The sequence below is a fragment of the Dermacentor variabilis genome, chromosome 11 (genome assembly GCF_050947875.1).
Source record: "Dermacentor variabilis isolate Ectoservices chromosome 11, ASM5094787v1, whole genome shotgun sequence".
NCBI classification, from domain to species: Eukaryota; Metazoa; Arthropoda; class Arachnida; order Ixodida; family Ixodidae; genus Dermacentor; species Dermacentor variabilis.
The window spans coordinates 91,979,144-92,003,835 of record NC_134578.1 but is presented as its reverse complement, the minus strand read 5'-3'; the positions used below and the strand labels follow the sequence as shown (position 1 = coordinate 92,003,835).

The 24,692-nt window shown below is 46.4% G+C and overlaps 1 protein-coding gene across 2 annotated transcripts in view; it reads left to right on the top strand.

Moving 5' to 3' along the window:
- Positions 1–23,320, top strand: part of LOC142564791 (transmembrane protease serine 11D-like) — a 69,752-nt gene extending 46,432 nt beyond the window's left edge. The window contains exons 4-7 of one of the 2 annotated variants that reach the window (XM_075675950.1): positions 2,468–2,582; positions 9,339–9,383; positions 21,538–21,677; positions 23,084–23,320. In XM_075675950.1, coding sequence (XP_075532065.1) covers positions 2,468–2,582; positions 9,339–9,383; positions 21,538–21,677; positions 23,084–23,275 — 492 coding nt within the window. In that variant the 3' untranslated portion in view covers positions 23,276–23,320. The remainder of the gene's footprint in view (positions 1–2,467; positions 2,583–9,338; positions 9,384–21,537; positions 21,678–23,083) is intronic. The other variant, XM_075675951.1, reaches the window with a different exon arrangement.
- Positions 23,321–24,692: the final 1,372 nt, after the last annotated feature.

Below are 24,692 nucleotides of genomic sequence, written 5' to 3'. Positions count from 1 at the left end.
AAGGTGTGTGGCGCGGCTTTCCCATCCGCAATTACTGAGATAATACATAAACACGAACAGTAATATTCCAACTGTTAGTAAGTTTGTAGAACGGTGACAAACAGAAAAAGCACTGAGGGCGGAATGGAAAGCTGGGCGAGTTGCTGAAGTTGCATATTGAGACTTGGCACAGAAAAACACAAGTCACAGACCAGGTGACAATGAGGAGGAACATCTAGTTGTCAGCGTTCTCTACCGGTAAGAGGGACGTGTGCCACAAGCAAGGCGCAACGACATCCGGAGACTAGTGGAGCACACACATGGACAGTGCCGTGTTCGTGTACATGCGTTTTCTTATGTCTCTCGCTCTGCGCACTGACGTGTTGTCTTTAGGCGCTCGGAAGAACCTTGCAGGGCTTGTTTCTTGACGTATTCGTGGACCACTGCACGATGCACGAGCGGTGCGAGTCGTGAAACGGGTGAAAAATCATGGAGCACAAGCACACAGCTATGGAAGACCACGAAACTGACGAAACTGCCCACGCTGGTCAAAGCACAGCAGCGCACGCTTCCCGATAACAGCAGATAATGAAACTTCATGCAATGGGCTAAGCTGGCGCCGGGCCGGCGGGCGTGTGCGGAGACAGTCGAAAGTGAGGGAGTTGCGAGGGAAGGCAAGGCGAGAGGAGTTTAGAGGAGGGACGAAAGGGCGCGCATGCCGATTCAGGAGGCCGTGCAACGGTAGTGGATTTGCTTTCCCGCCCTCCTGATTGATGGCGCCAATTACCTCTGCCACATAAACCCCCTTCAACTTCGTAAAGCAGTGACACTCTCCTCCTCTGTCTTCACTCCTCCTCGTTTCTCCCCTCTTTCACGCTCCCTCCTTGGCCGTGGAGCCGCCTACACTGCTCGAGCGTAGTAACGGCTCCAACATGCGCGCCTCGCCACTCCGTAGACGCTTCTTGACCAAAAGTGGCCCTGATGCACGGCGCGAGGGCCCACGTGATGCTATTAGGCCAATAGCGAGGCGGCGTCGGCCGGAGCGCGCGAGGAGGAGGCGGCATTCTTCAAAGCAGGCCGCTACATTACGAAGTTTAAGGCGCTTTAGTGCCACAGAAGTGGCGGAGTTTCCGAGGCCGGCCGCAATGGCACCACTGCGCTGCGCGCAAAGTGCGGTGCCAGTGAAATGACGTAACTTTAACATTGTGAGCACTAATATGTTTTCGCACTTTCCAATAGACCGAAAAGATAAACGATAAAGAAGCACGTGCTCTGAAACTCTTTCATTACTTTAAAGAGGAAGAGGCGGCCATAGCCATAGCCATGGTCACGGGCCCCCGAAGAAAACACATCGCGACAATCACGGGCTCGCACGAATCATGTCGTAACTATGCAGCTGGTAGAATTTCGTGAAGGTGATCTCAATTTTAAAGACCTACTCCCTTGCCGAAACGGCTGTAATAGTATGGACATCCGCGCACGACTCTCTCGCTAGGATCCTGAAGACTCACACCTCGGCTCGAGCGCACACTCACTGGGCCTCAGAGCGGGACAACCGTGACCAGGAGAGTTCGGAACTAATCACGAAGGAATTTCACGCCATAGCTCAACACTACGGATTACAGCGCAGGTAACATACCCCACCGCACTACTTCACATGCGCTGAAGCAGTTCCGTCGACGCATCAGCAGACAAACACTTTTGCACACCGCTCGAGGTAACAGCCCTGTTACACAAAGATTAAGTTGCTACGCGTAATCCTCAAAGAACATGGTCACCTAGAATGAGCGGTGAAAAAGAACTACAGGAGCAGTATCTGATGACTGACGATTAATGAATCTATTTATGGAGTTTCTAGGGAGCCTCAATAATCGGTCAAATTCTCAGTGAGAAGCGATAATCAGTACATGACCCGCCGTGGTTGCTTAGCGGCTATGGTGCTGGACTACTAAGCAAGAGGTGGCGGAATCGAGTCCCGGCCACGGCGGCCCTATTTCGATAGGGGCACAATGCGAAAACACCCGTGTGCTCAAATTTAGGTGCACGTTAAAGAACCCCAGGTGGTCAAAAATTTCGGAGCCCCCCACTGCGGCGTGTCTCATAATAAGATCGTGGTTTTGGCCCGTAAGCCTCGTAATTTAATTTTTTTAAATAAGTACATGAGCAAATAGTAACACAATCCTTAGGCCAGACAAGATGGATTGTTGCAATGCTAGGCCCATGCAAAGAGCAAGTGTACATCGCACACCTGTGCTTGCCTCTGCTGGCCTTGCAGTGAAATATGCAGCCCATGGTAAAGTATTCTTTTTTATTATATTTTTGTTGCTCACTGTGGAATCGCAGTTTCCATGATGTCTGAAAATTTTAGCGCTTACAGTTGGTCGTGCGGAATAACGTTTCATAAGATGGTGATAATGAGACTAGATTGTCTGTGGAGGGTCATCGGGAAAGCTTGCATATACTACATCCCGTTATTTTTGGCCTGCAGGTTCAGCGGCCTGTGGTGTTTAGCCGCTACACGAAGCCGATCTGCATACCAACGACCCCGATGAATCTGACAGATATGCGCATAACAGTGTCTGGCTGGGGACGACTCGGTGACGGTAAGATGCTCGAATCCCCTACTTTAGGAGGAAGAAGAGTGATAGACGAAATACAGAGCGCGAGAGCAGACCACCCAAATGAAGGTGCAGTTGTTGGCACATCATCCGTTTTAATTGCTGCAATGGCTAAGTGCTTACGGCGTACCCCGCTCGGAACGAGGTGACGTACTCCATTGTTGGAACGCATTGCAATGGGGACGGAATGCAAACACCTTCGTTTGTCGGATTTCGGTGAATATTAGGAAATGTGTTTGTGTTGAAATTAATACCAAACCCTCCTTACCCCATTATCGCACAGATACCTGTGTGACTTCGGAATTCACAACTTATTTCTATTCGGCCCTTTATCGACAAATATGCTGCTGAATGTACACAAGGTCACGAAAGTGCGTAGCTTTGAACCCTTCGTTGCCAACGTTGTAGAGGATTCTGGGGTGCTATATTGTAGGGCTATTTATTTAATGGTTTCCTAATTTTGCGGAAGTGAAATTTACGTAGCCGCTGACGCATACGTGGGATGGACCCGTAATGTTTTTAGCAGAACCCGATCAGACGCTTTTCTTTACAGCAAGTCCATTTTGGTTGGTTTTAGATTGAATAACATTGCCTACCGCTCAAACTTTCCCATTTGAACTGGCCAACGAGAGCCGAGTAGCGGCACAGGTGGAAAGGATTTCGGGGGGACCGGAAAGTGGGATAAGTAATATCGCCGACGATTACGTTACTGCCTAATGCGAAATCTGAGTGCCACTCTAGACGTGTTTTCATTTCGCGATATATTGGCAGGCGCGGACAGTCTGCCTCGTGTGGTACGTTGCAAACTGAGCGAAGCGTGGTGCGACTGCCTCACTAATCGGGAGATCGCGAAAGGCAGCGCGTGGGTGCCGCAGACAGACCGCCATTCATGCAGCGCTTCGTTTCAATATATGGTATCCGTGGACGCTCTCGCCGCATGCCTTACGGATGGCGTCAACGGCGAACAGACGACGGCGCGCTACTCTGGCGCCATCATGTAGCGGTGGTCGCCGCAGAGCCCGTTTTGCGCCACACTGCGCTTTTATTCTCGCGCTTTCGCCATGGCCTCCTTCTCCGCTTTCCTCCTCGCGTTCTATTCGCTTTCACTGTCTTTCATCCCTCGTTGCTTTCCGCGTTCGCTCTTTGATTCTTCGCAGTGTTCGTTCACTCGGTTACTCTGAGGGGCGCCTACGCTCAAAGCAGGGACGAGCGCCTAAGAGTTCATTGCGGTCTTAAATACAGAGCGGTAACGCTCTCTCATCAGATGTAGGTGAGCGAAGCGAAAACAGGTCACCGGGGCAGTACGGTTGCGCCAGCGTCTCCTTGTGGTCTGAGCGGCGCCGACCTCACGCCGCCGACACACCAGAGACTCACGGGTGAGGAGCCCCTTTGGTGCTAGGCTTATCAGTTCGTAAGCTTTCGCTTGATTAGCTTGCTGTGGCTCCTTGACGATTGCGCCGGCGTGTAACGGCGCGCTACTTATGCCGCTTACGCCGATCTTGAGCGAAGAGTTGGCAGAGCGCTGCCATCTACATGTTGAAGAAATGTTTGCTCTTAGTTAACGAAAATTAACAACAAAAGGGTATCGACGTTTCGCCACCTATGCAGGTGACGCCTTCAGCGTACACTGACAAAACTTCGCAGAGGTGCAGTCTACTCGTCCGAATGTAATCGTTTACAAGGATGTGTCGGACGAGTAGACTAGAACTCCTCTCATTTGTTTCAGTATATACTGAAGGTGCCACCTGCATAGGTGGCGAAATGTCGATACCGTTTTGTTAATTTGTTATCTTGAGTCGGAGTAAACCTTTTTCAATCATGAGTTCAGCCGGATTTTGGAACATTTTGGCATGTTGAAAAAGCGTGGCAGTGCGAAGAGTGTGCAGAATGGTCGAAATTACTACACCAAATTAGAATGTTCACAGTGCCGAGAAGCGCTTAATTTACTATTTTACGGAGTTGTGTGCGATCGGTTGTGGTATCCGTCGGACAGCCAACATCAATAACCCCGGAAGAAATAAACTAACATCATTGATTCTCGAAGAGAACTTTCGCCTTTAATTGCTCAACAATAGTATGCATGGAGCATGAAAAACATCAATAATGCCCTAAGAGGAAGCTTTACTCGATGGCGACCTTGATGCAGGCAATGAAAATACAAGTAAAACGCGAGAGTACTTTATGAGTCAATTCCTACACCAAGATGAATGCACTTTACTGCCTATGAGATACAAAGTCAAATTATGCACAGCATTGCAAGCAGAATCTCGGGTTATACGTTGAAAGTTCTTTGGAACCTAGCAAAAATGGATAAGTTAAAAATAATTCACCAACGATTAAGACACTCCCTAATGCAGTATTTGAGCGCAGTTCTATACGTGTTTTCATTTCGCGATATATTGGCTGGCGCGGACAGTGTGTCTCGTACGGCAAGTTGCAAACGGAGCAAAGTGTGACGCGATAGCCTGGCTAATCAGGAGATCGCGAGAAGCAGCGCGTGGGTGACGCGTGAGCGCGAATCGCAGCAGCCGCTGCAGACAGACTTCCTCTTATCCAGCGCTTTGCTTCGATATGTGGTATCCGTGAATGCGCTCGTCGCATAGCTTGTTAGACAGCTTTAGTTTAGCGTACGCAACTTATAGCGTACGCTATACGCTGTAGTGTAGCGTACGCTGAGCAGCGCACGTTTTTCTGCAGTTTTAGTTGGCGGAGGAGATCTTTGGATCTCAGAGGCCACATGCCGTCGTTGTGGCTATTTACCGACTGCAGCGATCGGTGGCGCTGACATCTCGAATGTTTCTTTCGTTAGGCTTCGAATCATTCAAAACGAAAAGCGATCTCGAAAACACCACAAGGTTATCAATAATACTCTGTCGTCGAAGCGCCCGGAGACTAAGCGAAAGCCGTTTACACACTCATTTGCTACGAAGTGCATTTTACAAAAGCAACGCCAAATTCCATTCGAAGTGGGCAGCCGGGACCGCCGCCATCTTTCACGCAAACTCCGCAAGCCACGCAAAAATGCTAACTCGTTTGCGTTGCGTACTCCCGCTATACCCGCTATTTCGTTTAGCGTTCAGCGCATGCGCAGTGACGATCCGCTATTTTTAGCGTACGCTATACTAAAGTTGTCTATTGATGGGGTCATCGGTGAACAGACGACGGTGCGCTACTCTGGCGCCACCTCGTAGGGATCGTCGCCGCAAAACACGTATTGCGCGGAAGTAAGCATTTCCTCTAAGCTTTCGCCATACCCCCACCTGCCCTTTCCGCGTCATGGTTCCGCTTCGCCCTCAAGACCTTTCAACTTCGTAAAATAGCGCCACACATTGAAGAATGCCGCCTGCTCCTCGCGCGCTCTGGCCGAAGCCGACGCAATGTCGCTATTGGCCTAATAGCATCACGTGGGCCCTCGCGCCCTGCTTCAGCGCCATTTTCGCTCGAGAAGCGTGTGCGGAGTGGCAAGGAGAGAATGTTGGCACCGTTGCTATGCTCGAGTGGCGTAGGCGGCGCAACGGTCGAGGAGGGAGCGTAAAAGAGGCGAGAAACGAGGAGGAGTGAAAGTGGAGGAGGAGAGTTTCGCTGCTTTACGAAATTTAAGGGCATTTACTTCACCCTCCTAATTCTATTTGCAATTACCTTAGTAAATATTTTGTAGGCAACGGACAGTAAGCTGATCGGTCTATAATTTTTCAAGTCTTTGGCGTCCCCTTTCTTATGGATTAGGATTATGTTAGCGTTCTTCCAAGATTCCGGTACGCTCGAGGTACCTTAGACTTCTGTCAACCAAAGGACCAGGCAGGATTCCGTAAAGGCTACTCCACAATAGACCATATTCACACTATCAATCAAGTGATAGAGAAATGTGCAGAATATAAGCAACCGTTGTATATAGCTTTCATTGATTACGAGAAAGCGTTTGATTCAGTCGAAACCTCAGCAGTCATGGAGGCATTACGGAATCAGGGTGTAGATGAACCATATGTAAAAATACTGGAAGATATCTATAGCGGCTCCACAGCCACCGTAGTCCTCCATAAAGCAAGCAACAAAATCCCAATAAAGAAAGGCGTCAGGCAGGGAGATACGATATCTCCAATGCTATTCACAGCGTGTTTACAGGAGGTATTCAGAGACCTGGATTGGGAAGAATTGGGGATAAAAGTTAATGGAGAATGCCTTAGTAACTTGCGATTCGCTGATGATATTGCCTTGCTTAGTAACTCAGGGGACCAATTGCAATGCATGCTCACTGACCTGGAGAAGCAAAGCAGAAGAGCGGGTCTAAAAATTAATATGCAGAAAACTAAAGTAATGCTTAACAGTCTCGGGAGAGAACAGCAATTTACAATAGGCAGCGAGGCACTGGAACTCGTAAGGGAATACATCTACTTAGGGCAGGTAGTGACGGCGGATCCGGATCATGAGACGGAAATAATCAGAAGCATAAGAATGGGCTGGAGTGCGTTTGGCAGGCATTCCCAAATCATGAACAGCAGGTTGCCGTTATCCCTCAAGAGAAAAGTATATAATAGCTGTGTCTTACCAGTACTCACCTACGGGGCAGAAACCTGGAGGCTTACGAAAAGGGTTCTACTCAAATTGAGGACGACACAACGAGCTATGGAAAGAAGAATGATAGGTGTAACGTTAAGGGATAAGAAAAGAGCAGATTGGGTGAGGGAACAAACGCGAGTTAATGACATCTTAGTTGAAATCAAGAAAAAGAAATGGGCATGGGCAGGACATGTAATGAGGAGAGAAGATAACCGATGGTCATTAAGGGTTACGGACTGGATCCCAAGGGAAGGGAAGCGTAGCAGGGGGCGGCAGAAAGTCAGGTGGGCGGATGAGATTAAGAAGTTTGCAGGGACAGCATGGCCACAATTAGTACATGACCGGGGTTGTTGGAGAAGTATGGGAGAGGCCTTTGCCCTGCAGTGGGCGTAACCAGGCTGATGATGACTTCACCCTCCTTCTCTGCTTTCCCTATTGCGCTCTCTTTGCTGTCGCTGTCTTCGCCGCTGCGCTCCATGTTCGTTCTTTCGTCCTTCGCTATGCTCATTCACACGGTTACAGTAAGGGTCGCCTAGGGACGCCGAAGACGCCTAGGGACGCCGACGCTCAGCTAAGGAGCGGGTGCCTAAGAGATACGCTTTAAAATGCGGGAGATCCAACGAATTGGAATCTATATACGGCGCAGCTTTGCATCAGTGCAAATGAGTCGAAACACGAGTACACGCACACAGACAAAGTTATACCCATCCTTTTGATAAGCGGAATTCCTGACCGTAGAAAACTCATTGGACAAGAAGTGTTATAAAGTACATAGTTCTGTTTTTTGGGGGGAGGATTTCACTACTTTCAGCACTTTTTATGGAAGACTGATGGCCTAGTGCACAACATTAAATAGTTACAGTCGTCAGATTTTAGTTTATATGTCACTACAACAAGCCTCATCGCCATTGGGGACTCCAACTAAATGCTAGCCCCCTAGCGGCCGCGCAGAGAGATAGCTCATCCAGGTTCAAGCTTGAAGCGAAAGAGGGACACTTATCACAGCACGCGCTGAATGCCTCGTAGTGCTGAAATCATCGTGATGGCACCGCGCACAAGCCCGAAAATGAGAAAGAAAAATACCGGTGTCGAAAGACTTGTGGTGTGCCATTATGCCTGTCATCGCGGTGGAAAGCCAACAATTTATGACTTCATGTTTTCGCGAAAGAAGCAAACATCCCGCGTCGGAGAGCGACTTCAATCAGAAACTTCGCACTGCAAAAAGGTGACGGATGATACGATACCGGTTCGTTCGAAACACTTCATTCGGGACTTCTTTCTTCACGGCGAGCAGATCATTGCTTCCAATACCTTGCTAGCGTTTCAAATTGCGGAGCGTGCTTTGTTTAGGCGGACGCTTCAATAAATTAGTGATGTACGTTTAAACTTCATTTGCTTTTGTTCATTTATACCCTTTCTGCCACTGCATTAGTGCTACTAATGTTTTAATCAGCAGGAATATCCTCGCTAATGTACTTCATGTCCACATACACCATAGCAGGAATAATAACTGCTTCGGAAAGTCTGAAGATGACCATAAGACATGCCGCGAGGCGGCATATCGTTTTCATAGCATGCTCTAGTTTAGCGGTGCAAGCAGTAGATGCTGTTTTCTCATTCAGCGCGTTGGGTTGTCAGTTTATTCGGTCGCAAGGAACTTAAAAGCAATACCAAACAGCTCTCGTTGCAGCTTTGGGGCGTTTGACGTGCGCACTGCGCCGCTAGTTTGTTTTCAGGCAATTTGCGATTACTCTAAAGCAATAACGCATTACAAAACCACTCGGTTGTTCTAGTGGTGGTTTTCAACAGCTTCGCCGGACATCCAGTTTCGCAGGGCCGCGATGGCAAGTAAATATTTTTGTTTTCTGTGCGCAAAACAGCTTGCATAAATTCTGGAAATTTAGTGACGTGAGGCAAATTCTGTTATGTAACGAAACTTTTATATCCAAATATTGTTTTTGCAGTCACGGAAATTCACATTTCTCCCTTAATGTTTTGAATTTCATCAAAAATCGGTTCAGCGGTTGTGTTTTGAGAGCATGTCTGTGTTTCACATCTCGTATTTGGGTTAGGAATTGCAGTTGGTCCCCATGTAAGGCTTGTACCTAGAAATAAAATGCTCCACTTTTACCGTGCCATATTCGAGAGCTAGACACCAAAATCGCGCTTTCTTACTTGTCGCAGAGGTGCCAACCCAAGGAAAGCCAAACGCGACAACAACAGGTAAAGGTAGGTGTACACAAATAACGCCTAAATATGCGGTATATAGCGTAATGCGCCATATTTTTCACAGAGAGATAAATGCAATTTTAGTATTCGAGGAACTCCATTTTTTTTTAGAAGCGAGTCCACCACTAATTGGAAATGCTAACTCGGGAGCTCCTTTCAAAAGAAATGGGAATGGAGAAGTTTTTCTCAGCAACCACTGCACCGATTTTGATGAGATTTCTTCTTTTATCTAAAAGAGAACGTTAAGATACAGTCGGCTGGGCAAATATATAGCAGATGAATTTTAAGTTTGTGCCTCGACTGTCCAAAAAAAAAAAGCATTTCTGAATGAAACAAAATACGGGTATTAAGTTTAGAACTTAGTAACCTAACAATAAAAACGATTTTAGATTTCTGTAGGCTGTATCTAATGCTACATCTAAAGCGGGCAAAGTTAAATGTATTCTACACCTCTATACCGCTATTTGTGAATGCGACTTCTGCGCGAACTGCGTGAACATTGTAACAATTTCAGGAAACTGTAAACTCACACATCACCTTTATCCGCCTAGAATGCCCTAACAGATGCAGTTTAGTAACTGGCATGTTTTTTGTTTGTGTGAACGCTTACAGACCTGTGAAATTAGCGCTCCTACTTTTTGGAAACTCTTTGATTTGTGTAGAAAATTCCTTCTCCTGCATCAAATTCAAGGTTCCTTGAATTTACCTACCGTTTCAAACCAAGAACGCTTGCTTGCCCCAAATATTCCCGATAAATGTGTCACAGAAGCACTTTCGCGAAATAAACTTACCTGAATAGAGAAATCGAAGTTGGGCCGACGTAATGCTTCCTCTTAAGGCAGCGTGCAATTTCGTAATACCTAGCCATTCCGCCGTGACGCCGCCTAGCGGCCACGTAAGCGGCGGATTGATGCAATCCGCATGGCTGGAAGTGCAGGCGCACAAAGTCCCAACTCTAGCGTAAATGTCGTCTGTTCAGTCCTTATTCCGAGCATACGTATGCCGTCTGCGCCACAGTTCTCTGCGCCGCCAAGTTCGCGGTCTGTCGGAGATAGCAATAGCGTGGTGCGCTGGGTTGCGTTGTTCCTTATACTAGATATTGGTTTAGTGCGCTTAAACGGAGATATCAAGCAAAGCCTGTAAAACCCACAGCAGTAGCCCGGTGGCTATGGCTACGGCGTGCTGAGTTTGCGATCATACGTTCCATTCCGACGGCGGCGGCGACGTTCTGATCAAAGCCACATGAAAAATCGTTCCTGTACTTAGATTTACGTGCACGTTAAAAATCCCGGGGTGGCAAAAAATAATCTGGCGTCGTAGCCTCATAATAAGATCACGGTGTTGGCTCGTATAAAGCCCCCGAAAGTATTTAGTTTGTAAAATGTGTAAGGTTGCGATTGACATGGACGCTACATCACTGTACACGTTCTCGTTACATACAGCCGATGAGTCGGCAAGAAAGAGAGAGAAAAGAATACAGAAAAAGGCAGGGAGGTTAACGAGAGGTACTTTCGGTTGACTACTCTGTACTGGGGGAAGGGTTAAGAGGGATAAAAAGAGAAAGAGAGTGGAAGTGGGAGATGGAGAGACGAGCACGATCAAAGCGCGTACACTATAGAGCGGTAGGGGGTGGCATTCTTAATGTTTATCTTGAAGCCCCGTAGACCGCAGGAACCATAATAACGCGAGTAAGGCCTTCAACGTGGATGTTCTTTTGGAGTACTGACCTAAAGCTTTGAGTTCTGATAGTGGCCCAACTGGTCCAGCACTCTGCATATCACTTGTCTCTGGGCACTATATCGCGGGCCGGTGCAGATAATATGTGCGAGCGTCTCATCAATGTTGCATGTCTCGCACATGGGGCTATTGGCTATTCCAATAAGGAATGCATATTGGTTTCGTAAATGCAATGCCCAGCCACGGACGGTACAGCATGGTCTGTTCATGTCGTGGTAACCCAGGCGGGAGGTGCATCCGTATGTCCGGAGACAACGAACGCAAACGACTCATGGTGAGAACGTTCGAGTCCCACAGGGGCAGAGTACAATCACGGGGCATCAATCGCAGCCCAGCCACAGCGTCTGTTCGCGAAAGCATAATTAAGGCTCGTTGATCACTTTCGTGGGCAGATCGGGTAGCTTCGTCGGCGTGGTCATTCCCGCTGATGTTACAATGTCCTGGAAGCCATCGAAAGATTATGTTGTGTCCCTTGTCATGGATGTGATTATATATGTGCCGAATTCCTGAGGCTAGTTGTTCATTGGGTGCGTGGCGCATTTGGCTTGTATGCACTGAAGGGCAACCTTGGAGTCACTAAAGACTGTCCATTGTTGCGGTGGTTCCTGCTTAATGAAATGAAGTGCAGCACAGAGTGCCGCGAGTTCTGCACCCGTCGATGTGGTCACACATGAAGTTTTCAATTTGATTTCTTCAGATTTTGCCGGGCTGGGCGGGATGACTGCAGCAGCAGAGCTGTTGAGTTTTACGGAATCGTCTTGGTGGACATGTTGCCAGAATCTGTGCGCGTTGCGAATGTGTCCCAAAGTTGCTTGTTTCCAAGCCTGCAATGGCGCTACAGCTTTGTTTCTGATACCTGGCATTGTCAACTGCACTTGCGGCCGGTGCAGACACCACAATGGGCCCGATAATGAGTCGGCAAGTTCACCATCGCGTTAACCGTGACAGCGCTTGTGAGAATAGCCTAGCAGATAGCACTGACGTTCGGCGTTAGCGATGTCTTAGGAGCACAAGTGCACCAGCCGGAAGAAATAAGCAGTTTGTTCGCCAACTGAGGACTCTTGAAACAATACCTGGCCACGATTTATTTTACAAAGTTTAGAAAGGAAGCATGGTGGACCAATTACTATGTAATTTATTTAAACTGATTATGCTAGTCAGTGACGATGATAAATTGAAAAAAAGCACTTTTTCTGTAATCTTAATGGTCATGGCAGATGGTGCCATTATTGTATAAATATTTGGCAGTGAAAGGTATTCACATTGAATTCGGCGACAAGACTCGAGTGGCGGATCTATAAAAGCCATATTATACTCACTGCGGAATTCCACGTCTAAACAAAATATTATTGCGAGTGACTGTGATTTCGCGTGAAAAATCTGGTTCTCTGACAGATGCAGTGCTCTCTGATTTGTGTGTGTGCAGTAGACGTGATTAAATTCGTGGGATTTCTGCTTGAATTTCGTGTTTGGTCGTGCACAGTCGCCAGTGTGAAGTATCCGAAACTACTAAAAAGCTATTAGACTTTTCATCGATCTCTTCATCAAATTTAGCCAATATTCTAATCCATATTTGAAAGTTTCGAATATTCGTAAACCCCTTGTTTCTTGCACTGCAATTTTTTTCAAATGCAGTGAGGATACTATGACCTTAAAACACTCAACCTCCGCAAATCAGGCGCACTTTTAGCCAATATACGTGATTTTAATATATTGCAGTTTAGGCTTTGAGGCTTGGCTAATTTTCCTCGTGTTTGTTCAAGATGGGCTGAGGCACAAGCGGAACGAAATGAAGAGTTCGACAAAAGCTTGTCTCGTCGGGATTGCTCATAGTCCAGGGTAAAACGGACGTCAACCAAAAACACTAAAAGAAGAGAAAACAAGACGTTTCGACTCCCATACAGGGGCCGTATTCACAATTGCGAAGAAGGCCCTCGTATGGGAGCCGAAAGGTTTCTTTTCTTTTAATGTTTTTGGTTAGCATCCGTTTTGCCCTTGACATCAAGTGGAACGAGTTGAGAAAGCCTGTGTGGTAAACCGGTCTGGTATTTACGTCAATTAGTGCGAGTTTTCTCCTCCGACAACAAAACGCCGGTCCTGCTCCCCGCTCCTCTTGCCCTCTTACTGCGTATGCGGGCAAGTTGCTATGGCTTCAGGGTCGGAGATTACTCTCGATAATGCGATAGTTCACGGTACACCGCCACACCAACGCACTATGTATGTTAAACGTGCTGAGTTATTACGTAAAACGCTGCATCTAAAATATTCGACACCAAAGAACAAGTGCTGCACATGCCAGATCGATAACATTTTGCCTACATGTTTGGCGTTGCTACTAAGATTGCGTGACACACATTCGGTAGCGTATTTTTAAAATGCTTCTTTTAACCCTCAAGAGTGCACCATGACAAAACATAGCCTTGGAAACTATTGGTTTTTCACGCAATAAATGATTACAAGCACCAGTCTCACTCAAATGCTCCGAAAACAAGCTCTAAAGAATCAGTGTAGCTTTGCAGTTGTCCATACAGTTATCCGTATGAGTCAGACATTTACAAGGACTTGCGTCCTTGTTCTAGCAACTGTACACAAACGGTAACAATATGTCCGAAAAAGGTAGGGGCGTGAAATTTGGTTGTGCTGTAATGCCTTCGTTGATAATAGCGAATTTACCGACTGTCCCTTTGATTCGCAAAGGACGATGACGTAATGTGCGCGCGATAGTATGTCATCTAGGCGATCTTTCCAATGTGCCTGCGAAGGCGAAATAACCTTAGAGAGGTTTATAACATCTTAGTTCAGACAACCCGCACTACGCGGATAACATTCAGCGTGTACGATAATGTCTTCGGTGATAATATCCGGTGTTCCATTCAGGTTCTGCCTACGGAGGCCTTCTATATGTGTCCTTTGTCTCAGGAGTGGGAAGCTTTTATTGATGTCTGCAAAAAAATGTCCAATACCCTAAGTTCGTACGTGTGCCTTCTTCGCGATACATATGTTCGCGGTATACATGCATTCATGAAAAGTGTAGCGAGCAGCCATGTATGTAGCACAGAATGATGCGCGTTGGTTGTTAGTGCACTTTCTCCCTCCATAGCTACACGCTACGCCGGATGATTTATTCACGACAAGCCCAAAGTGGCTCCTGTCTGGAAACAGGGGATGCAGAACGCAGGCTTGATTCATTACGCACGCAGTCGCTACAAATGGGCTATTTGGCGTCAATCGAGAGATGTCTCGGCAATGTCTCCACAGTGATATGGGGCAGCATAACCCTTTGTCTGTCGCCATGCATTAATCACGGGTATACGCACACATCGTTATGAAAATGGGCGGACGGTTGACACACGGTGTCCAAGGCAACATGTGTTGGCGTGTGTGTGGTTCGGTGAAAAAAAAAGAAGAAGTGCATCGATTGAGCGAAGTACCCAAGCCGAAGGATTCTTTCAGCGATACCGTGACGAGAAATCACTTGGCGTAGGCTGGACAAAAGTGATTCGCCAAAGTCGCCCACCCAATACGAAGAGACGACGCCAGTGGACTGGCAGAGGTGTTCTTGAGAGTGGTGGAGACGGTTGGTGCGGGCGCTGCAGCGTGAGGTGAAATTTATTTCAAGTGCGTTTCTTTGCTTGTGTGATATATGCAGAGGCCGCATCGAGTCCTTCTTTATGAGAACTCAGAACAACGACACACCTTTCATCGAATACTTAGCGACGGGATATCCATGGAAGCTGTTCCATCGCGCCTTCGAGCTCCCGAGCGAGAACCATCGGCTTGCTTTCTGAGGACTCAGCATGCTAACTCGGCAACTTTTCAAGACAAGTCTGCCAGATGAATATCTACTGTATTGGTCGCTGCAATCGATGACCAAGAATGCAGTGTTTTTCACCCGGAGAGTCAAAGAAATGTGATGAGCTCAAAAAACAAGCTTGCAGAAACTGCTTCCCTGCACTGCAAAGGAGCGCTAGCCTTAACCAGGTGATTTCAAGAAACTGTCACTTTGCCACAATTTTTTAACAACTACGGCAGGTCTCAGAGCAAACAACCTCAAAGCCTCAGCCGTATTGCTGTACTGCAGAAACAAATCACTGATCTACAGGACAGTGCCATGTTAACTTCATATTTCACGGGTTTAAGAGCTTTGAAAGTGTACAGCAATAAGTTTGTCGTTGAGGCCGCAGCCTTAAGCGCTAGAATGCGGAGTATATTGCGGCTTTTCTGAAGAGAACATTTATGTTTGCACTTCTGATGGAATAAAGAAATTTCCTGTAGAAAACGGAAAAGCATCAACGTTCTCGTTTAGCTTGTTCACAAGAATTTCTGTTGATCCACTGAGCCTGACCTGCTAGGCCATAGCGGTGCAGCATTGCATTACACTGAATGGAAGCAACACTTCGTTCATTTTCTGTATTTTCAATGTGTTCCAGAAAGCTTGCTATTTTTGTTAACTCAATCTCAGAAATAAAAAGCGTAATCTAAATTGCGCTCAATTAGGTATCCAAGAAAATTGCGATGAGTATCGAATGTTTGCACTTTGCTGTTTCATATAGTGACCCGCTAAGTCAGTGCATCGGCAGTCAAAGTTCCCTGTGCAAAACCGGGCACAACTAGATCAAATGGGCGACAGCTATTGTGTTTGAACGAGCAAAAAAAAAAACATGGGAAAGGCAATGTCTTGCATGTCGTATAAGCAGAAAAGGACCCAGGTGCACTCCGGTGAGTCTTGGTGTTCACTGCGAACGGGGCGGGAGATCAAACCGCTACCACGAAGACACCGTATGTCATTTTTCACGGTCGCTAGAATGCCGCTGCTTGTGGATATACGTGGTCCGATCCGCGTGGTGTCTAGGATGCGCACGGAACACAGCGAGGGTGAAGACAGCCACAGCATCTTCTCAAGTCGGAAGACTCATGACGCATCTCTGAGTCCCATCGCTTCGGAAAAGCACATCGCAGGCCTTGAAAGAGAACACGCAATTACTGCCCCGATTCCCAACTGCATTCCTTCTCCTGCTAGCTACCGTTAGGCAGTGATTACGTCGTCGTCAGCCACTGCTGCATCATGAAAACTACACACCATGGACATTTTTTTCTGAAGACCTACTCTTCAAGGAACTGTGCTTGCGCATTCATTTAAGGTATAGGCTTTATTCGAAGTGTGCCATGCGTTGACGATTGATGAACGTGTGCTTGTTGTTGAAGTGTAGATTATGAATTTTTGAGTGCCTCCCTCCTCGTGTTATTCGCTCCTTGCGTCCAGTCCTCAAAGCAGATGTATTTATTCCGAATCACCACGGCACGTGATCCTGGATGAACCTCCTTTAAAAACGTCGTACTTACTCCACTTATAAGTCCTTAATTTTACGCGCCGTATGCTTTCCCATGGGGTAAAGTCACTCGTAATTATCCCTCTGTGTAGTCATTTGCAGGTGTTGTATGGCTTGCACAAAAGTGCTTTTCGTATGTTTCCGTCAATAGCACGGAGTATTTATTGTTCAAGCTAATTCATCGCAGAGTATGTCGTTTGTCGTTTTATTACATCTAACAGCTGCGTCAGATTTGGTTTCGTAGCGTAACTACGAGTAATGACTCTTGCTGCTGTCTGCATATACGCTGGCTAGCTGTTCGAGGAAATAAAATGCGGCAGCTTGCCCAAGAATGTGTAAAATTTGTCTAGCATGTCATTGTTGTATGGTTATTTTGATTACTCATTGCAACCCGTGTGTAAGGCGCGGTGGAATAATCTATGTGGTAGTCCTACAGCTGGGTTAAAAATCTCGGAGAACGATGCGTGGTTTTCCAATAAAACAACGAAAACAATAAATCAAACTTTGTACTTGAGCCTTGTTCTCATGAACATTTCTGTGTGCCATCGAGCCTTTCTGCGTAGTGCTTGTCCAGGTGTCCTAGACAGGCACTGCTGGCTGTGAGCTTAAGTCTGCTAAATTATATCTACTTGGAAATACACTTTCAATTACACATTGCAGATCCTAGCAAGCCTGCAGTATGCGCGCCCGAAGACCGAAGCATTCAGCATGAGTGGTTTACTTGCGGCAGCTACTGTAACATTTAATAGAGTACACTCAAAATGACAAGCACTATCTGTCGAGATGCCGCTTAGCGGCATGTCGACAGATCCCCATTTTGGCTACGGCGCAGCAACACAAAAGTGTTCGACTTAAAACATAGCTACAGGCATAGCTGCGCATCTCCCCCATATTCTATGGCGTCCTCCCACTGCTGTTCGCTGCTGCGCGCAAAGCAAGGGATATGTGGCAATGCCGGCAACAACCTAGGGCTGTTTTTTTACAGAAGTGGGCACAACGAAAGGTGAAGAGAGTCGAATCTGCAATAAACAGCCGGGCAATCGTAAAATTTCTGCAAGATATTGCACACTTGTCGGACTCATGACCCCTGATGAGTACTGGTCTAAGTTACATGGATTATACTTACTATCGCATATTGAGCTCTCTCAAGCGTGACTACACGCGCTCGGATCAACAATCACACCGCCGAGTTACGTCTCACTGAACGCGGCATGCGAGGCTAAATCTAGCTTTAATAGCATCCTATCAGGCATGCCAATCGGGCCATGTGTGCACGCGGCATATTAAGGATGGAGCAATGACTTCTCTTATTGACCAGTGATTCCATTGTAAGGTGAGTGGACGGTACGGTTGCAGACATATGGGCGATGAAACTATAACATGTTTTCCTTACTAGTGGCGTTATCAAGCAACCGCCTCGTACCAATGTCAAAGATGTTTCATGTGAAAAACTGGTGCACTACGCAATTACGAGAGCAACGGCGTTCGCTCATCCACACTTTGTCACCACAAGAAAACTTTCTATATGATGATTACTTGGCTAATTACGCAATATCAATAATTAAACTATTATCAGCACGTAAAGCGAGACCCTCCGTATGGCGCAGTGGAGTTGGCGTTGCGCTGCTAAGCCCGAGGTCGCAGGATGAGTGCCTGGCCGCAGCGGCCGCATTCATTTGGGGGCGTAAGACAAGACCCGTCCGCATACCATGCACTGGGTGCACGTTCATTAGCCCTAGGTGGTAACAATTAATCCGAAGTCCTGCACTGGGCCATGTCTCTAAATATCCTGGTTTCGCACGTGAAACCCCACAACTTAATCATTTCTTTTTATGTCGAATAGTGAACATGGAAAAGACGTTGTTGAGTGCTCCAGGGTAGCGTACCGTACTGCTGCCGAGAAGTAGCGGCGCCTGCCTATCGAAGCTCGACCGACATTACTTATTGGGTAGCGTGGTGTTGTCGGCGGGCTGCAGGCATCCGGTAGATCATGGCGACCAAGCAGGGGCGAGACGATTTGCTAGTGCGAAACTTGCACTGTTTATTCAAAGGTAGTTGAAAGAAAATAAGAAGAGCATGAAGTAAGAAGTCTGAAGTCTCTCAAAGTACATTTCGGAGCCCCTTAAATAGGCTCTCTACAAGTGTGGGCGGGATCTTGCTTCCGTCGATGACACGTGACAGGCACGGAGAGAGGGCCCGTCCTCCTGCAATACCGAGCACGGGTAGGAGAGGTCGATCCTCTTTTCGACGAATCCGGGGAGAAGGTAGGGTGAATGACCTCTCCGGTGCCGTGGGGTCCGGCCAAGAGAAGGTGAAGGGGATGAGGTCGCCCGTGGGCTCCGGCTCAGAGGGTAGGGTGAATGACCTGTCGCCACGTGGTGTCAGATGCCAACCCTAACAACGTACACACCACTAACTGCGTATGCCTTTTCTAAATATGTTCCTGCCCCCGTTTTCCGCGCTTTTGCTAGATGAGCACTATTAACCAACCATAGCCGAAATGCCCGCTCTAGCAATTAAACAACTTCTCAATCATTGATTAAGGGCATGAGATTCGATGGTAGAGCTGTTATTGGATCCTCAGACCATTAAGTCATTTCCAGCGTCGTTTATTACGGGTGATTATTTTTTCCACGAAGTACAAAGAGGGTCGGGTGTTTACACGCCCGCATGCCGCGACACAAGTGGTACCAAAATTGACTTCAATTTAGGCACCGACATCCCTCATCGCTTCACTCGACCCTTGCCTGGAAGTGGCAAGCTGCCTGTGTTGCTTTTATAATCCGCTGATAGCCTGCTGTGTGATGCGCGTGGCAATCGTAGTCTACGCAATGTCTAATGGACTAATGAGGCAACGAAACGAAGTTCCAGTAAATGAACGTAGAGCCCATCAATTCGATGGTCACTGAACAACTAAGCCAGTGGCGGACCCAGACGCCATGCACAAGCGAGCACGTTGAGATACTTTGCCAAAGTCTGCTTTGATACATTTCCATACATGACGTCACGCTACCTTGCCCTAATGCCATAATAAGTATTGGAGACGCTCCCGAATAAGCCGCGGTCACGTTAAGCATGATATGCTCTTAGCTTCCGTTGTCGGCCACCTTCGAGTGACCTTGAGCCAAAAGCCAGATTTGTTATCTGGTCACTCAGACTAGAACATCCGGGCAAGTTGCGAGAACAAAACCACATCATTCAGCCAAGCAGTCAAAGCTTAGAATGCGGTCTCTGGCCCCCAACCCTTTATGCGCTTTTTTTTTCTTCTGGCTGGGCGGTGTGGCCTGTCTGTTTGGCGTCTTTCGCTGCCTGTCGTGCCGCCTTCAGCCGGTTTTCTTCTTTTGGCTGGGCAGCTTCCTCATGTACTATTGCACAGTGTGGCGCGGTGCGGCGTGTTGTGGTGCGGTGCGGTATGGTGTGCGTTGCGAACATGCAGTGGCTTATCATCTCCAACGAATCCGCTTTGGCGGTTGCCAGTGCGCGCTTAAATCTACTCTCCATTACAGGAGAGGCAGCAATCGAAATTTTCGCCCAGGTAGCAAGAAGCCATCAAGCAGAGTGCGCAAGCCTGCTATTTAGGAGGCGCTCGTTCAGATCAGAGCGTAAGACACTCGGCCTCATAGAGTGGGGTCATAGGTTCGAAACGCAATACCGCAAAAGCTCTCCCGTTTAAATTTCTTATGTTTTTTTCAAACAGTAATTTCTTTATAGCAATTGCCGAGAGGCGCACTTTGAGCGCAGGCGAGAGCTTGCGCGGAGAAGGAACGTGCGGAGAACGCAGTATTCCGAGAGCGAGGGTGACGTGACGTCGCAACGATGCCCTCACGCCACACCTGGGGCCGCTTTGCTTCATTGAGGCGTGCACGTGACGTGGCCTCGGTGCCAACGGGAATTTAGCCGGCGTTTCGCTGCTACAGAAATCGGCTTTCTCGCTCAAAGGGCTATTTGATGCTCTTGCATCGATAACAGACACAGTGAAGAGTTGCAACATGAATTAAACAATTAGATGCTCAAAACCTTAAAGTCAAAATAATAAAATTTGTTGCTAGCAGTTCTATAGATTCTATACGCGCTGACGAATTATTTATACAATCTGCATTTGAAAAACTTTTTGGAAAATTTGGAGAGATATCCAACGAGATTAAGGAAATTCCGCTAATGAGCACACTTGGCAGTATCTTCCAATGTTACCTAATACGAGAATATTACAACCTTTGTTTTGTCGATATTTTTCCGTAGATAAACATTCTGTGGTTAGTTTAGATATGAATTAATATAAATGGGGATTACGCTACTATATATTTTCTTATATATTTGCAACGCAAAATCTTATTCGCTAACACACTCGCTTTCATCCAAGATTACGAGCAATCTTTAATCTTTTAATTTATACTGTTTTCGTACCAGGCTAAAATTATCGCAACATATTTTTGAACACTTCTGTTACTTGAGGACGTAGATCACAAATGTTATTTTGACAAAATAATACTTTTAATTTCCAATCCAAGGAGCTTCATTCAATTTGCATGAGTTGAGTAACACGCGAAAGAAGTTTTTCTGGAGAATGAACCTGTCATTATTAATATATATATAGGTCAATAAAGACTGCAATAAAAGTTGTCCCTCGTTTCTTCCGACTGTTATTGAATATCTCTCGGGGAATTAAATACTGACACTTAATTCCTGTAGCGTACAGGGAGAACTTATAGTGTCAAAGTGAATACACACGTTAAGTGTAAGGTTTGAAGCAGGACACTCTGTTACGCCGCGAAAATCGCAATGCATATTGTGGTATAATGTGCATAACATATTTTGTACATCTAATTCTAAAGGCCTTATTTATTTAAATACAAGTATTCAAATTGCGTCATGCTTTTAAATATTAAAATGAATAAAGTCATCCAAGTTATCCTCTGAAAATAAAAGTGGGGTCAATACCATTAGCGCAGTAACCTACTTGGGAATAAATGTGCACATTCTTACTATTTGTATTTCTTTGTATTTGCTTTCCGGAAAAAAAGTTCCATTTGTTTAAAAATTTAGTCCTAATCTGTATCGTCTGCTTCTTCAATTTTTTCTTGCAATAGCTGAGCCCGAACAGACGTCACTGTACCGAGGGACACTGCGTGGCCTGGACGGTGAGGACTGTTTCCACCGATTCAAGAACTACGGCTACGACGACCTCATCATGTTTTGCGCCGCCAGAGACATTAATGCTCTCTGTGAGGTAAACAAATATTTCACGCGATGCACACAGGAAACACCCGGAGAGCATCGAATAAAATAATTTTGCTGAACGTTTTACGGGGACGGTGAAGTAAATTTGAAAACTAGGCGCGTGAATAACAGGTCTTTATTTCGTAAAGGCATTTACCGTGGTCCAACCGCCTTGACCAATTATGTGCCCAGCGTCGCATTCGCTGGAATTTTTTTGGCTAAGAACAACTTTACCGTAACAACTTCTTATGAATGGGGGCTCAGGGCCCGTATTCACGCACACGAGTGTTTATCAGCGGATGCCTGTCAAGTGTAACGCTGGACGCATCATTTACTAAGGCGGTCAGCCAATAATAAACAGCGCTTACAAAAGAAAAGATTGATGAATTCAGCCCTCCGGGCTGAATTTACAGAGCTGCTCCTTGAGGGCAGCAATCAGGTGCATAACCTCAGCAATTATTAGGACGTTCACAAATGCTTTCTCTACTGCTTGTGTACTCAGTGCTTCCGTGACTGATAAAAGTTTCTGCTCAATGGAAATCATTTTCATAATTTGTGACGGCGATACAGAGAAATGTGTTGTATACCGCTCATTTCACAATTACCTAATTGGCAGCGTTGATGTCATCCCTGCTCATTTTTTTTTTAAAAGCCAGCGTGTTTTGTGTGTTAGTTGAAGTCAACATTAGCGAGCATTTTATTGAAACATTTATTCAAGCTATTTGTATCGCAGGTAATTTAGCCTGATGTAGTTGACGGGATATTAAGTGTATTGAGATTTCGAGGCGTCAGCTGCATGCAGTTGCTCTATTTCCTAGGGAGGCACGACGTCTCCGGCGATGACCACTGGCCGCGATGGCCTTACGCACCTGCGTGTGTTGGCTTCTCAGGGCATTTGCGTAACTAATGTTTTGTGCAGCACCGGAAGCAATCTATTGAGCGCATATCTTTCTGGCATATTGCTACCGACTCTTGTTTATTGCGTGCACATTCTTCCTATGACGCACGTGCTGTTTCAGGCACATTGCAAGCGTGGTGCCTCTACTATAGGAGCAATGTCTAAACTGTCCTGCTTCATGAAAGGTTGCGGAACCCACATGGTAGCGCGCTTCCACACAGGTTCCACATAAGGCTAACTATTGCGGTGCCATCGAGCATGCACTAGGCGAAAAATGTCTATTGAGTTTTAAATTTTGACGCACACCTTTGCATATCTTTGTTTTTATTATTATTCCGTTACTCCATGCAGACATATGACACGCACCAGGCCTTAGACATTATCACAGGAATTAGTTCGGGCAATCGGAATAAATTTTTATCGCACGTAATTTACCTATAGTGCCTGATGTAAGTGACTCGATGTTGGGCACATTAGGCTTTCGAGGCGGGAGTTGCATGCAGTTGTTTTGTTCCCAGGGAGACGCGGCATCTCCGGCGATGGCCGCTGGCAGCGATGGTCTGACGTACCTACTTGGCTTGGCATCTTACGGCTTTTCTTGCGGCAGCAGTGACGTACCAAGTGTGTTCTTGCGGATTGAGGCATTTGTTCCGTGGATCTACCACAAGCTGAACCGGTTCGCCGAATACACGGAAATACCTACGCCTTGATAGTGGCCTGGTATGCATTGCCCTTATGTGATTGAACCAGCAAGACCGTGCCATTCCTATATATATATATATATATATATATATATATATATATATATATATATATATATATACATATATATATATATATATATCCTGTAAACGGTGGATGCGCACAGTTACTAAGCAGTCACTGTCTCTTACGTTGTGGAATATTTTACTACGCTGCGCTGTTATGGGTGCCTGATTATACCGTTGTATGCCATTGACAAATCTGCGTTATTACCATTCATGACTTATACATTAAGAGGTAGTGCTACTCGGCCATTGTGATTATCTCAATAAAGAATATTTTCCTATTTTCGGAATTATCTTTCCGATGGGCTTATAACGCCATGTATGCATTTATGCCAAGTTATGTCAACAGCGAGAATAAAGAAAACCTGTGCTTGCAATCGCTAATCATACCTAGCTGTCCTACACATGCGGACACCCTCTGTGAATCTTTTCCTAATATCATCACACAATGTAATCCTCTGCTGTCACTGACTAAGTTTCTCTTGTTTAAGCACCCATTCTGCCGCATTACTAGCCCATATTCTCTTAAAGTATTCCTTCTCATTAAAATTAAAATATAAGGTCCACTCGTTCGAAGCTCATTTCTTTTTCATTCCCGTCGTTCTTACATCCATATTGATAATTTTGACACAAGTGGTTTTTTATGTCTCCTATGCAGAGGTCATTGCGCTGGTCACTACTAATGGTGAGGTAGTCAAGGGATGATAACATGCGTTAAGAGGCTTGGTGCCAAGCGACCTCCAGGGTCGGCAGTGGGTGGGAAAGAAGGTCGCCGTCGGAATGTGTCTACCCAGAACGGAATGGTACACCACGCCAATGTCATATTCCTATAGTATCAGAGTGCAACTGGCATAGCTGCCACACGGGTGGGGCGCCGACAGAAGATATGTTGGACAGTTATTACGTCAAAAGAGCGACGATATCAGTAAGTGCGAAACTTCCCAAGCACTAAGGCGGCCACCAAGCTCCACAGGGGTAAGTAACTCGGAGTACTGCGAAGCTGCTGCTTCTCGGTCATGGTTGGGCTTATGACAACCGTAAATGTTTGGTCAGGACCAGCGATGGCATTCAGTTGAATAATGGCAGCACAGAACGCCTCATTTAGGACCGAAACAATTGGCAGATAATCAAATGCGTTCGACGCGGCCAAAGAAATTGCGACGAAACGATGTTAGAGATGGTGAAATCGGTTGATATACTGCCATTGTGCTAGAGCTTGTTGTGAGGACAAGGGCAGAGAGTATCAACAACTGAAGCTGTAGCGATGCCTTTGACGAACGCACCACTAACATTATTAGTTAATGAACGAAAACGTATGCTCAGTTGTTGCCTGGGGAACTGCGACGTCTAGTTTTCGTCT